Genomic DNA, 14,310 nt, shown 5'->3' on the forward strand with positions numbered 1-14,310 from the left:
AAAAAAAAAAAAAAAGCCTACCAGTCCTCTGTGCAATTCCGTTCCCATGTAGGTGAATGCAGGACGGGGGGAGTGCTCTGGAATGAGTATCGGTGGATGCCACACAAGGGAAAGACCCCTCGAGAGTAAAACCTTTCCCTCCCCACTCCTGACACGTACCTTCTCATCAGCGTTTTTCCGCAGGGGGTCTGCGAATGGTGACCCGTCATCAGTGGGTGCCGGCACTGGGGGATGCCGCTGAGTTTGTTCCGTAGGTGACCCTGCACCCAGCCCAGACCCCCAAAAACCACTGCCACCTGTCACACAACAAAAGTTTATTGAAAAATAAAGTTCTCCCTAGTTTTCTCTACAACGTTGGAAAACAAAGCAGTGTTCTCTATGCAGGTACAGTACGTTTGGACAGCGACACCTTATTTGCAGAATCCTGCACTACGTGACCCCGGAAGTGAACAGTAGGAAACGGTTGTACCAGGAGCTGTCTGAAGACACACACGCACACGGCCGTTAGCGTAAGGACATCAAGGCTGTGAAAGCAACTACAGTAGGAAGGATGGCGCCTGCTCCTTTGGCGTCCCGGGAACACTCGGCATGCCAGCCAGCAAAATGCTTCCCAGGTCTGCTCCTTCTTGGCTTTGGCGGAGGTGGCGGGCCACGCTATGGTCCCATCCGTCCTGCTGTCCCAGCAAGGCTTTCGAGGCCTACGGCACTGCCACCTGCCTGAGCACCTGCCCCGTCCCCCGGCACGGCCCCCCCACCACGGGAGCACACAGCTGCATGCCTCACCAGCTGCCGGGGGGGGGGGGGTCCCCAAGGCGCCACAGAATCTGGGGTTAGAGGGAACGATGCTTTGAAGAAGGCAAATTCCAATCTTACACCCACAAACATTTAAGACTGCTAATTGATTCCACTAAAGAATCCAAAGGAACTTAGAAAGACCCCGGACTCCAGCAAATTCCTCCATATTCCCAACGGCAGTCTATCCATATTAGTGCCAAGACAGAAGATAAAACTCTAAAACCCCAATAAAACAAAAAGCAAACTGATATTTAGGTGATCTGGGAAAACATCACTGAGTAGCCTCTTGGGAGTGGTTCTGAAGAAACTCTGTATCCCCCCCAACCTCCGTGCCCACCATAGCTCCACCCGAGCGGTTAGTCTTGGGGTCCCCAGGGTAGCCAAGCCAGCTTGGGGGGGGGGAGGTCTTTTCGGGGAATGGGCCCAAAACAAACATGTGACCGCTAACCAGCCCAGGGTCTGATCCCTGTGGGTTGGAGTGTGGAGGGGCCGCCCCGGCCAGCAGGGAACAGCAAAGGGACTTTTTGGGGGAATGACAAAGTTCAACTGGCCATTCCTTTCTCCTTAAACAACACACAAAGTCTTTATTATTTCATTTCAGAGGAATATAGTTAACTTTGATTTAAGGGGTACAGTCTGTCAGAGAACTTATTTTAATTCTAGCTCAAAAAGCTCTACAAAGAAGAACCCTAGCATGGTCCAGAAGACATCAGTGGGGTGAGGTCCAGCATGTGGGTCACCCTTTTCATCTCCAGTTTACACGTTCTTACAGCCTAGTTCCATCTGGGGCTGAAGTCAGGGATATTTGCAAATCAGTCAGTGCATTCAGGGATACAGTAACATTTCGGCCAGCAAGATGGGCATGGCACTTGGACATCCTAAACCAGAAATTCCTACAACATTCCATCAACTTGGAGGAATATTTTCATGGAGGTATTACTTAGCTCTTTCTCAAATTTTATGAAATGCTAATAACAATATTTAACATTTACGAGGGCTTACTATGTGCCAGACACGGCTAAACACTGAATCCTCACAAAAACCTTAAGTGCTAAGAAAAGCTAGGGTAATTTTTTTCTGCATCTGAGACTATACAACTAATTTGGCCTTTTGCTAGAAAAACATAAGTTTCCAGTTTTTGCTGAAGCCAACAGGAATGAAAGAACTCACCCTCAGCTTTAGGAAATCCCCACCTCACTAAAGAAGTCTGAATCTACTTCTGTCCATCCAGCTCTTCCCACGGAGATGCTCTGCAGCCCTACAGGGATGGATGGGATTAGAACGAAGCCAATGTGGAAATTAAAATACTTTAAAATAAATAAAGTAATCCAGGCTTGGGATGGTAATGCAACCGAGCCTGTCGTTAACAAAATATATATTTTTTTAAATCAAGGATTTTGGGGGCATGAGAAAGGGTGGTACTTGTCCCAATTATATACACAGTCTAGGTAAACCACCTTGGAGAAAGGGGATGGCCTGCTTTGGTCTCAAAAGCACAAACCCACCTGTACACAGCATACAGTTTTATCACCTTTACTAAAATAAACCCCATGTTCCCTAGGGAAACAACAGGGGTGCACAGTCTTTCCCCTTTATGGTAGTCAGATCAAGTGTTTTGAGGACTGGTCCTGTGCCCTAGGCCACACCTCACCGGGTGCCTGAGTTGCGGGGGGGCACAGGCCTGTTGGCACGTTGGCGACCAGCAGTCCTCAGATCCGAAGACATGGAGCCGCCTGGGAGGAAGCCAGCCCTTCTCCTGGGGGTTCTCATGGCCTCATGGGGGCGCACGAGCACATATGGCTGTGGCCTAGGGGGCTGAGCATCCTCGGTGACACAAGGGTGTGTCCTGCCTTCAAGCTGGAAGATCTGTGATCTTCCTTAAATGGTACCCAGATTCTAAAAACCAACCCCAAAGAAAAGTGAAAAGGCACATCAGAGAAACAATAAATATCAAAGAAACACTCTCAGTATTTCAAAACACGGAGCAAACACACACAAAAAGCAAACTAAAGCAGTGACGAAAACTCAATCCAGGCAAAAATGCAACAGTGTCTCCATTTGTACACGTGCAAATCAGATTACAGACGTGAAACAAAGGAGGTTTTTACTGGCATTAAAAGAAGTGTGCTTCCCCTTTCGGGAGTCTTCACTCCTGAAAGTGTTTATGGTTCAAAGGAAAGCTTTCTCTCTTTTAATAAATTAGGTTCATTTCCCTCATGTTTAGGAATTTAGGATCACGGCGGGGGCGGGAGGAGGGCCAAATTTTACTAAGGAAAAGAAAATGGACAAAAACAGGCAAGGTATGCTTATGACACAAGACGACACAGATCCTGACTTAGGATCTCTGTCCCTGTGTAAATCAGCAATTAAAAATTAGCTTAGGATTCTGCTCAGATTGGCAGTAGCAAAACCACCAAAGGCTCCCAGCTACACTCTGAGAGGCACAGCCCTCTCCCAGGGCAGCCAGCAACTGTGCCCCTTCCACACAGGGCAGATGGAGGCCCCCTCCCCAATTTCCTCCTGGGGGGGCGCTGATCAGATGTGGGCTACGGTGGTGGTGGCCTGGGGGCCGCTATACATTCAGGTGTCACTGCCTCTGCTCATAATGCCCTGGACACCTGGACTGCGGGTTTGTCCCAGAAGCAGCAGCTATACCTGTGGAACTCCGGGTCCTTCTGGCCACTACCGGACTGCGGGGGGCAACACCGGGATCTTCAAGGGCAGGCAAGTGCTCTGCGGGACTGCTAGACCCGAGTCCAGATGGAGAGGAGAGGAACAGCGAGGCGGAGAGGCCCTGAGCTCAGCAAACAGGACAGCCACAAACCATCCCTGCGGCTCCTGGAACACCAGGCCGGCGCAGCATCTTTCTCGGAACCGTGCTTTCCAGCTTCCTTGCTTTCTGAGTCCCTGGGCTTACTGAAACAGCTCTGCAAAATGGGTTAATTGGGCCAAGCTAGAGAAATCCGGTCTCAGCCCGCGGGCTCCCCCTGCTGGCCCAATGCCTGCATGACATCCTCTCCTCTGGAAGCTCCCACAAGAGCCCAGGAGAGGGCGGCCCTGGCCCAGGAATTGCAGCCCTGGGAGCTCAAGGGAATTCCCACAACCTAGGGGAGGAACCCAGAGGCCCATTCATAGGGAAAAGCAGTTCCTAACAACACGGAAGGCAGTTTCTCCTGCAGCAGGAATTGCCCTTGCGATACCTGGAGGAACATTCATATAGACACACACACACACACACCCCCCTCATTGCCAAGATCCCATTGGACTTCTATGCTGGGTCCAGGCAGAGGGTGCTCTCAGCTAGTTCCTGAGGGGCCCCTGCACCCACGCTCAGGGCCCAGGTCTCCCTATCAGAACTCTCCTTGTCACATGTGCTCAGGGACCACCTGAAGGGTGGGGGAGACCCTAGCTACTCCTCCTCACTCCCTCCACTCTCTGGGATTAGAGGTGAAATTGAGCGCCACTGGGAATCTAAGAAAAAAAAAGGCTGGCTGTGCATTTGATCCTACGGAGGCACAGGGAAGAATGGAGAGGCGGGCACCATCTAACTTCCCATACCTAAAGGCTCCACGGGCCCTGTGGTCTGCATGAGGCAGGATTCTGATTTAGTTCCCTTCCTGAAGGCCCACCCAGCCATGAGCCCTGCCGAACTGTTCTGCTGGGCTGAGGCTGGGCTGGCTGTCCCAGAGGGCAGCCAGGGCGCCGGGAAGCACAGAGCTGCAGCGGGGGAGCATGGTGCTAGGTGGCCAAGGCACTCAAAACCACCAGCGAGGGCTGGGTGGGTCACGCCACAGCTCATGACTGGCATGTTCTGCAGGAAGGAGAAGAGAGCTCACTGTCACCAGCCTGGAGCTGCCAGGGGCTTCACAACCCACACACACACTTGTAGCCAGGGCACTGAAGCAGGGCCGGGTGGCGGTGGGGAGCTCCCACCACGGCAGAGACTGGGAACTCCAGGGTTAGCGGGGGCATCCAGTGAGTCTGACTGGGCCAACCTGCCAACTCGGAATACCCCCTCAGAATATTCGAGCCTTGAGTAAGAGCCAGCATCAGACTCCAACCTGGTGCAAGACACACACCTACACACCCACACCCACAGGTGATCGGCCAGGACCACACACCACGTTCATCCTGGCCTGCCCCTGCTCCCCCCGGCAACATCAGGGCCACTGAGAGCCTCATTCGTGGGACTTTGGTGCCATCAGACATGAGAAGGAACAGAACACAAGCCCACCTGCCTAGAGCACAGCTCTGGTTCTTAGGGGCCAGCTTCGCGCCTGTCCACACCCCAGCTCGGATAACCCTTTTCAGGAGTAAACAAGCATGACCCATGTTTCTACTTTCCTCCTTCCAGTGGCACTGGAGGGAGGGTGGATTTACCACAAACTAGCAAATGTCAATTCCCCAATCCTGCATTTCTTTCTTAAAGCCATCCTCATCAGAAATTAGGGCCAAGGTGTGTGCGTGCATGCATGTGATGGGGGGCGGGGGGGGGAGGGTCGAGGAAAGGAGCTCTCACTGCAAAGCGGCCCCATCTTTGGTCCCTGGCTGGGCTCTCAGGACAACACCACAGGCATGTCCCCCCATGCCCAGGAGGTGCCTGTCCTCTAGCTGCCATCTGTCAAGCACACACAAGATTTTCTTGTGTTCTGCCACCATCCACTTTGAGGAGCTGGGTCCCTGTGGCTGCCCTCAAGCGAGCCACCGGCCCCACAGTGCACCCTGTCTCCCTCCTGCTTCCTTCCGGAAGGAGACAGGAGTAATAATACAGTGAAGGTGGACAGTAAACAGTGGGAAATCAGAGAAGCAAGACGTGTGATCAATCCCTCTGGGCCCTCCCCTGTTCCCCCTCCCTCCCTCCCAAATAAATAAGTTAATGGGTTTAGGAATGTTCCCGTAGAAAGTTCTTTCTGACAAGCTCCATTCCTCCTCTGGTTCTGTTTTAAATGAATCTTGAGACTCTCTTTCTACCTTGGAGCAGCTGCAGTGACACAGTCTCCTCAAGAAATTAAAACGAAGTTGTGCCAGGGAGAAGCCAGAAGGAGCAATACCAAATCGAAACCTTCCAGCATCAAGTTCAGGCTCTGGCGAGAGTCCCTGACTGACGTGGCGTCTGCCCCCTGGCCCTGTCCCAATGGGGTTGGAGCCACTGTTAGTCCCACAGAGTGAGTGTGGGGCCGGGCCAGGGGCTGCTATAGACAGTCTTTACAGAGAGCCACCTGGCCCTTGATGAAGTCCCGGCAGGGGCAGATCCTCTGGTGCCGGGGGTGGGCGCCCGCACAGCTGAACAGCAGGAGGTCACCTTGAAACACACAGTGCCTGTTCTTGGGGTCGAAGGAGGGCACCAGGATGTCCTTGGCCAGCTCTGAGCTTTGGCAGATCACCTCGTACCTGAAGGGGAAGAGAAAGGCACGAGGCTTAGAGAGGCAGGGACAGTCCTTGTCACTGGCTCCTTGGGCCCCCCTCCTGAGGTGTGGGGTGCACGTTTGGTTCACCTGTCATAAAAAGGAAATGGAAGCCTCCCTCTGACCTAGCAATTCCCCACCACCAGGAATCCGGGCTCGAGAAAGGTGTGTGTGTGTGTGGGAATGTGTGTTCGAGGCTGCCCACCGAAGCACTGTCTGTAAGGGAGAAAAAAATGGCAATAATCCGAATACTCACCAAGTGGGGAAGGGCTGAAGAGTTTGTAGCACATCTGTGCTTTCGGAGGTCTCTGCAGCCCTTGAGAGAGAATGAGGCAGAAATGCAAGAACCAGCGTGGAGAGCTGTCCTTGAGGAAGGCAAGTAGCGGAAGGAGATGCAGAGTGGGATCGACCTGCGCGCATGTGCGCCTCAGGACGAGAGGGCTACACCCCATAGTCTTAACGGTTACTTCAGAGGAGCGAGAACGGGGGCAAAGGCGTGTGTCATTTAAGTATTTTGAAAAATTCTGTTTAATATTTTTACTGGTGGTTTTAAAGGATTCATGTGACATGGCCTTAGTCTCCGGCTGGAAAGCCATCAGATGGTCTCCTGTGGGGGGTGGGGGGGTGTCCCGGGCCATCACTTCCCTGGACTGCTGCAGTCACCTCAGTCCGTGGCCATAATAGGCTCCCTCCTGCCCCCTGCCTGAGAGGCAAGCGCCTGAGGCTTCGGGACATGCAGGGCAGGACTGCAAACCGGGGCTCCGGCTCCTCCACCGTCTTCGCCCCACAGCTGAGACCCAAACCCTTGTGGCTTTGCCTCCCCAGGCTGGGGCCACTGCCTGCGGGGCCAGGGGGAGCCAGCAGTGCTGGCCTGTGTCTCCTCTATCTCGGGGAAGAGCCGCATCCCTTCTCCTCTGGCCTGGGGGACATTGGTTCCAGCCACCCCGTGGCCCCGAGAGCAAGGAGGCCTCAGCAGCTGTCTAGCACAGAGTCCTAACGTGCCAGCCGGGGGCCGGTTCAGAGCAGAGGGTGTGAGGGGGGCTGGGCGGCCCTGAGCTGGGGTCCTGACTTCATCTCCATGAGCCTCTCTCTGCTTCAGTTTCCTCTTCTGTAGAGTGGGGACAAATAAGCCTTAACTCACGGGGGAGCTGCGGAAATCAGTGCTCACAGAGCACTTGGCCGAGTGTAGCTCGGGGTAGGTACTCGATAAACGGGAACGATCACCATTGCCACAGCCGTTGTCATCGTCACTGCGGTCAGCCTGGCCCGGCGTCCCGTGTCCACGGGACGGGCTCTGCCGCCTCCCTCCCCTGCCCCGTGCTGTGGATGCACACACATGCCAACCAGCTCCACTCTGCTTTGTGCACAGAAATCTGCATTCTTGCTGACAGGGTGGGGACCCCGAGGGGCACTCAAGGTCTCCTGCTGCCTCTGGGACGCTTCCAAACGCTGGGGCGGCGGGGGGAAGCATCCTCCTCCCCGGTTCTCCTGCCCCCTCTTGTCTTCCTCCAGCCAACGAGCCGCCTGGCCCGCACCTGCCCTTGCCAACGGAACTGGACAATTCCCGGCACATCTGCTGGGGCTTCTCTGAGCCTGCCTGCCTGGCTCCTGGTGCTCGGGGGGCGGGGGGGGCAGCACCCCCTTGTAGGCTGCTCCTGCAGTCACCAGAGAGTTCTGCGACCTTTCTAAACGCCCTAACACCTCTAGTCGAGGTGTGCCGGCTGGGAGACGTAGCACCCAGACCGTGAAGGTCACGGACCATGAAAACAAGGGCAGGAAGTGCGGATTTATGGATTTCCTTAAAAAAAGAGTGAATCAGAGATCTGGGGCTACCAGGTCCTCTGCAGGATACCCCCACTGGCCTACCCCCAGAAAGGGTCCTCCAGAACTCAGCTGTGCATTACAGGTTTCCATACAGAACAGAGCTTTAGAATACAGAGTTACGCTTAGGTTATTTCTTTGCTTAGGTGACTCAGAGCAGCTCCTATGTCTTAACTCAAGCCAGCTCCCTCGTACTGCTAACCAGGGGTGTGGAGAGCTCTCCAACTCTCAGACCCCATGGCAGGGGTCTAACTGACAGGAGCCATGAAGAAACCCTCCTGCTTCTGCCCCTGGTCACCCAGCTCAGACCCCAGGCCTGTGCTCCTGGGAGTGCGCACACGTGTACACGTGTCTGTAAACACATCTCAACAGAGGCCGCCACGGAAGAAGCGTGCCCAGGGATGATGTCCGGAGACCTGCCACGAAGAGCTCAGGTAGCAGGTAGTCCCCAGCACGACACGTGATCTGTCATGGGGCAGCTCCCCGAAGGTGCAGCTGACAGGGGGCTATGGGCACATACGGCTCCAGACACTTGTGGAGGCCATCCGACCGTCGGGCCCCCAGGGAGCGCTCCCTTTGAGGAGTGCACAGGTCCCTGTCCTCAGCCCTGGGCAGTCAGACAGAGCACTCCACCACCCTCGGGCCGAAGCCAGAGAGGGGAGGTGACGTTCGCCAACTGCTGGAGTGCATCTGGAAGCCAGCCTCCTCACTCCCCACTGCTGGATCCCTGGCTTTTTCAGAGCCTGTATGTTGTTGCTTGTGCTTCCCTGTTCTGTGATATCTGTCTGTCTGTCTCACACAGACACAGACACACTCACTCCGCCGCACATACTCTCTCACTCCCGCTCAGAGACCCCTAGCACATGGCTGCTTCCTTTCTGTAGGACCCCGTGGTGCTGACCTCTCCCCAGCCGGCCTCTTACAGGATGGGAGGGGGCTTCTGAGGCCCACTGGCCCTTGGTTTACATCACAGCTCCTGACCAAGAATAAAAAGCCGAAGCCCCACCTTCCCATGGGGCTGCCTACGTCTTGAGAGGATAGAAACAACTCATCCTTCCCGACAGACAGACCCAGGATGAAGGGATGCAAGCAGGACCCCACCTACTGGTCTTACTCCTCGCCTCTTCCCTGCCCCTGAGTTCCTCCCCTCCCCCTCAGCTCCTGCCCTGCTTATTCCAACCCTGACTCCACCAAGTCCCCCAAACTCACTCGTGACTTCTCTGACTCAGATGCCAGAGTGCTCGCGGTCTAGACTTCATGGTTTAGAACTGCCCATCTTCAAAAAGAAACGCCAGACTCAATCATTTAACATTTTAGAAGCTGTAACTTGAAAAAGTAGCAGAATTACAAATAAGGTGTCACATGAACACATGTTCCTACTTATGGAGCCAAGGTCCTCCCTAAGGGCCACCCCAGCTTGGACTCTGGCTTTTCCCGGGGCCTCTGCCTCTGGAACCCCGCCCCCTGGTCTGTGGCAACACACCTGAATCATGCATGTTCTGTGCACGAGAGTTTGTGGGCACCTCTCCGGCACTTACACCATGCCCTGCATGAACGGGAACTCCACAACCAACTGCCTGATTGCCCCTGATCCGAGATGACAGCATAGGACACTCCAAAGGGCCTGATCTATGTGATATAAATTCCTACTACACAGCGGGGATAGACTGTTAGTTCTTCAAGGTTCTTCAAGGTCATGGGCACCCAAAGACCAAAAGGAGCTTAAGCTGAGAACCAGGCTCCCAGGTGGAGAAGAAGAAGTAGCATGGGCCTGTAGGAGCCACTCACTTCACTAATTGGCCATGAATATGGATAAGCCAGGACTGCCTCATACTGAGGAGGCACTCAATAGACCACCAGCTAGCCGGGGCTTTACCACATTATCGGTATTTACAAATGCAGGAACAAGGTATTCAATAGGGCTCTTACATTCAGGGAATTAATTTCAGACAGCTTTATTACAGAATTAGCATTCATTGCTGCCTCCTTGGGAGAAAACCCACATAGCTACCGTGGGCTTGGGGAGAGGGTTGTGAAGCAATCCCAGGGCACAGGGTCTGGGCCACGTGACAGCCCCACGAGGTCTTCTGCCCTCATGGGCTCTGGAGGGTATGAGGAGGTGGACAGGGAGGCTGGGGGAGGGGACTGGCTTTTCTGGTCTCAGCCTGGCAGCCTCAAGCCTGCTCCACGGCCCAAGGCTCTCTGGATGAAGGGGTCGTTCTTCTCTGTCTTGGGCACCAGCTGCACATTATCTCATCATCACACGGGCTGCCCCCATCTTACAGGGGAGAAAATGGATGCAACAGAGGACACTAACCCACTGGCTCCCCTCTCTGTCCCTCCACTGGACCTACACCTTTGCTCCAGAGACAGGCTGGCTGTGTGGGGGCCCTGTGCTGTCTGAATCAGGCCCTGATCATCGGATCTGGGCAGGAGCCCTGACTCGTGCCTGGCTGGGAAGGAGGGCCAGGCTGTAGAGGAGTCCCAGTTGGCTTCCGTTCCTGGGACGCAGCTTCTCATGTGTCCTCCTCCAGAGGTGGAGACGGGGACTGCACGGAGACAGCTCTGTGTGCACTGTCCCTAGTCTACCCCCAGCGAATCCAGATAAACAGAGAGAGAGAGATATTCAGGGTTCTCAAAAAGCTACCTTGCTACAGAAGTTGTCTGCCAAAGGAGCCAGTAGGAAGCCCCTCCTGGGACCCCAGAATTCAGGATATGTGCTATGGAGACAGAAGCTTCTAGTACATCTTTCCTTACATATCAGACCACCACCCCTTCTCACGAAGTTTCACTGGTGATGGAGGAGGGCACCACACTGACTCTCTTCTGGGCTTTGTTTTGATAGTGGAATCAAGGTGGCCTCTGAGCTTGGTCTTCACATAAAAAGAATGGGAAAAACCAGCATCCTCTACACCCCTACTCAGGGAAGCTTTCCCGCAGGCGAGATGCGAGAGGCCACGCTCTGTAAGAAGGGTTTTATAGCATGCCTGAGAAGAAGATGATACAGGACGAGGCCCGCTCCGCGCTCTGGGCACAGACGACCAGAGGCCAACCGCGTAACGGGGCACAAAGCCGGAATGGGAGAGAGGCAAGCCATGAGCAGCGAGCGCACTGCGTTTCTTAAATCTCGTCATCAGGACTGGACAATAGCACTGCTCTGCTGAATATCTAGGGTTGGGACAGCACGTCTCTTAACCAGAGCTATTCAGGGGGTGGGGCTCGGTAATTAAGTCAGAGGAGGCCCAGGGTGGGTGTAATAAAAACGGGGAGCACAGACTTAGCACTGACAGGGGGCACGAGTCAGAGGCCGGAAGAAACCTCACGTAGAAATTTGGGGTCTGCCAATGCCAAGAGAAACACACGGGAGCATTACAAGTCATACAGGCATGAGGGGAAGCCCTCAAGCCATCTAGAAGACCTGGCTTCTGCCAGGGGAGCTCAGGGGTGGGGCCCCCCAGGCTTGTGCTTCTATGCCCATCTCCACTCCCACAGTTCCTGGGTATGACATGAACAAACCAAACCCTTCCCACCATCTCCGATCCCAAACACGGCCTTATTTCTGCAAATACAACACCCCCGTTCGAATTCTAAATCTATCAGCATGCTAGGGTGATCTCATCTACCTAACAACCAAACTGCTGGTCTAACTTTCTGGGGGAGTGGGGCAGTGGTGGGGAGGGACCATGCTGCAGCCTGCTCCCCAGGCCTTGTCCCTCTCAGCCCAGCTCTGACCCAGAGGTGTGCTGGAGGCTGGTCCGGCCCTCCCGACCCCCAGCACTTACTTGAGCATGTCTTTGTCCTTGTTGAGGTGCTGGAAGAAAGAAGGCTCACAGATGAGCTGGTTCTCCTGGCACACCTGCTTGCAGGACTGGCCGGGCTCAGCAAGCTTCACCTGCAGGGCGCTGAGGGGCGGCCACATCACTTGCCCGTGGCAGAAGTCCTACAATGACAAGGAAGCCATCAGTCAAGGGAGCAGGGACTCAGGCGGGGATCCCTGGTCTGCCCAGTGGCCCAGACAAGGTGAGGCAGCCCACGGTGAGAGCGGGGAAGGCCAGGAGGTGGGAGGTGGACAGGCTTGGTGGGAACTGGGCTCCTCTGGAACGTGTCCTTCGGCCAGGTCTTCGCCTCTCTCTGCCCAGCGGCTACCTCGTCCACAACAGGGGGACAAGAGTATCGTCCACACAGGGCTTGAGGATGACAGTAACATGTGTTTGGCACCATGCCCGCCAGGAACGGGGGCTGTTCGTTACCGGCACCTTCAGTCTCGCTATCTGAAGCCTCCACCCCCGAAGGTCCATCTCTGGGCCCACCTTCCCCAGCCGTTCTATTCTTCGCTCTAATTCCGAAGACTTTTTCAGCACCTACCTAATGTGGCAGTTACCTAGCAGAACACTGTTTGGTGAGTGCTAGTTCTGACTTCATAAAGTGGAGGAGTCCACGGACACCGCAGATGGAGCCTGCCATGGGGCCGGGGCCTTGGTGGGGGCTCAGGGCTTGGGAGTTGAAAACAGCTGTAAAGGCACAAATTCAACAGCTACGGAAACAGCCTGGGATGTGTGATAGGAAGTGAAGTAACCTGGCAGAGAGAGGCGCCCACAGCCCAGCAGCTGCGGGGGTGCCTAGAATGGGGCAGGGCCAGTCACTTGGAAGCTAGCGTGTCCAAGGAAGACCCGGGGTGGGCAGAGGGGCATGATGCGCGTGGGCCAGGAAGCCACCTGTGTGGCTCAGCCAACGGGCAGCCCGGGTGATGAGCACACAGACCCAGTGGGGCTGGAGAAGGGGCCGATGAGGAGGAGGGAGCTCTCCAACCTGCAACCCCAGGCTTTCACTCCGGCTGTACCCTGAGCAGGTCCCAGCAGTGGGAACTCATGCACCGGCGGCCCCCGGATCTTGCTCGGCTTACACACTGGATCTGGAATCCTAGACAGCTTCTGGAGTCGCTGGGCTGCCCCAGCTGCAAAAGGTGCTGTTTGTGCGGGGTACCTGGAGAGCCAGGCCTGCTTCACTGTTTTGGGGGTGGGCGAGCCCTCAGGGGTGTTCAAAGCTGTTCAGGATCCTGGGCTCTGATTTCCACCAGTAGGAATTCACCCTACAGACATATGTGGACACACAGGGTCGAAAGAAACCTACACAGGACATCACAGCAGCATTGTTAGAGGAGATGCAAGAGGTCTGAAATAATCTGAAATATTTCACTAACTGTTTAAACACAAACAATACTCCAAAATGTAACGGATTTCCATATGCTGACATGGAAACCTCTTCAGGACATCCTGAGGGCTGAAAGCAGCAGAGTGAAGGATGCTGTAGAGTGCGTTTCCATTTATGTCAAGCACAGGGGGAGAAGCTGGAAAGGTGCTTATAAACGTGCATATGCTCCTACGAGAATCTATCTGGTTGGCATGGGGGCCACTGAGAAGGGAACGAAGGAACATGGTCTGGAATGGTAAAGAAATTCACTTTCCAATCAATGTCCTTCTGAAATAGTTTGTTTTTTCTCATGTTTCCTTTCCTTGCTCTGTGCAGATGAGGAGTGGATTTGTAATCTCAGGGTTCTGGGCTCCCGGACCGGACACCCGCAGAGGAAATGTTTCATTCCCCCCATCCCCGGCTGGTCACGTGGAGCACTGCAAGTGGGCCTAGAGTTGAAGGCGGTGCCTGCCACTGCCCGGGCCCTTAGCAATGAAGTGGGTGCAGCCCCGGAAAGCAGGCCAGAGCTGCATCCAGGAAGACGCTATTGTATTGCGTGCATTTTTGTTTTTTTAAATTTGTGCTTGTATTACTTTTAGTGAGCAAAAGAAAACAGAAAAGAGCAAAGGGAATGCTCCCCAGGCTCTGTAGGCAGCCGGCTGTCCATCCTGCCTCATTAGGAAAACGAAGATACTGATGACTTCCTAAGGCTTCTGATTCGCCCTCTCTCCTTCCTGAAGGAGGTGATGCTGTTACGTGCTGAGAAAGGCGACTGGTGGGTAGTGAGTACTCAGTGCTGGGTTCCATTCTAGTCTCCTCCAATCAATGATGGGGACCCAGCAAGTAAGGCAAACCCGCTCTGCTCCTCCACATGACATGACTCTATCGTGAGGGGACTAGACTCCTTGAGAGCCTGAGTTTGGTGGCTAACAAACAGAAAACCCTTCACTGCATGTTTGAGACACCCTGAACGTGGATTCACAGAAGCTGAAAACAGAAGATTCCGCATAGCCTAGCAATGCAGAGATGACAGAAATACACTGGATTATTCAGACACATGAGGACCCAGCCTAACCTTCTGAAAGTGATGCATGGCAGG

At 54.5% G+C, this 14,310-nt stretch overlaps 1 protein-coding gene across 8 annotated transcripts in view; it reads right to left on the bottom strand.

The window, feature by feature from the left end:
- Window positions 1-299: 299 nt before the first annotated feature.
- MGAT5 (alpha-1,6-mannosylglycoprotein 6-beta-N-acetylglucosaminyltransferase) overlaps window positions 300-14,310 on the bottom strand; it is a 332,440-nt gene continuing 318,429 nt past the window's right edge. For 7 of the 8 annotated variants that reach the window (XM_081814571.1, XM_081814572.1, XM_081814568.1 and 4 more), the window contains 2 exons: window positions 11,804-11,961; window positions 300-6,186 (listed from right to left, as the gene is read on the bottom strand). In XM_081814571.1, the coding sequence (XP_081670697.1) occupies window positions 5,988-6,186; window positions 11,804-11,961 (357 nt within the window). In that variant the 3' untranslated portion in view covers window positions 300-5,987. Of the gene's footprint in view, window positions 6,187-6,212; window positions 6,517-11,803; window positions 11,962-14,310 lie in introns of those variants that run through there. The other variant, XM_081814574.1, reaches the window with a different exon arrangement.

Source organism: Leptonychotes weddellii, chromosome 3 (genome assembly GCF_054177405.1).
Source record: "Leptonychotes weddellii isolate Sample4059 chromosome 3, ASM5417740v2, whole genome shotgun sequence".
In the NCBI taxonomy this organism is placed as follows: Eukaryota; Metazoa; Chordata; class Mammalia; order Carnivora; family Phocidae; genus Leptonychotes; species Leptonychotes weddellii.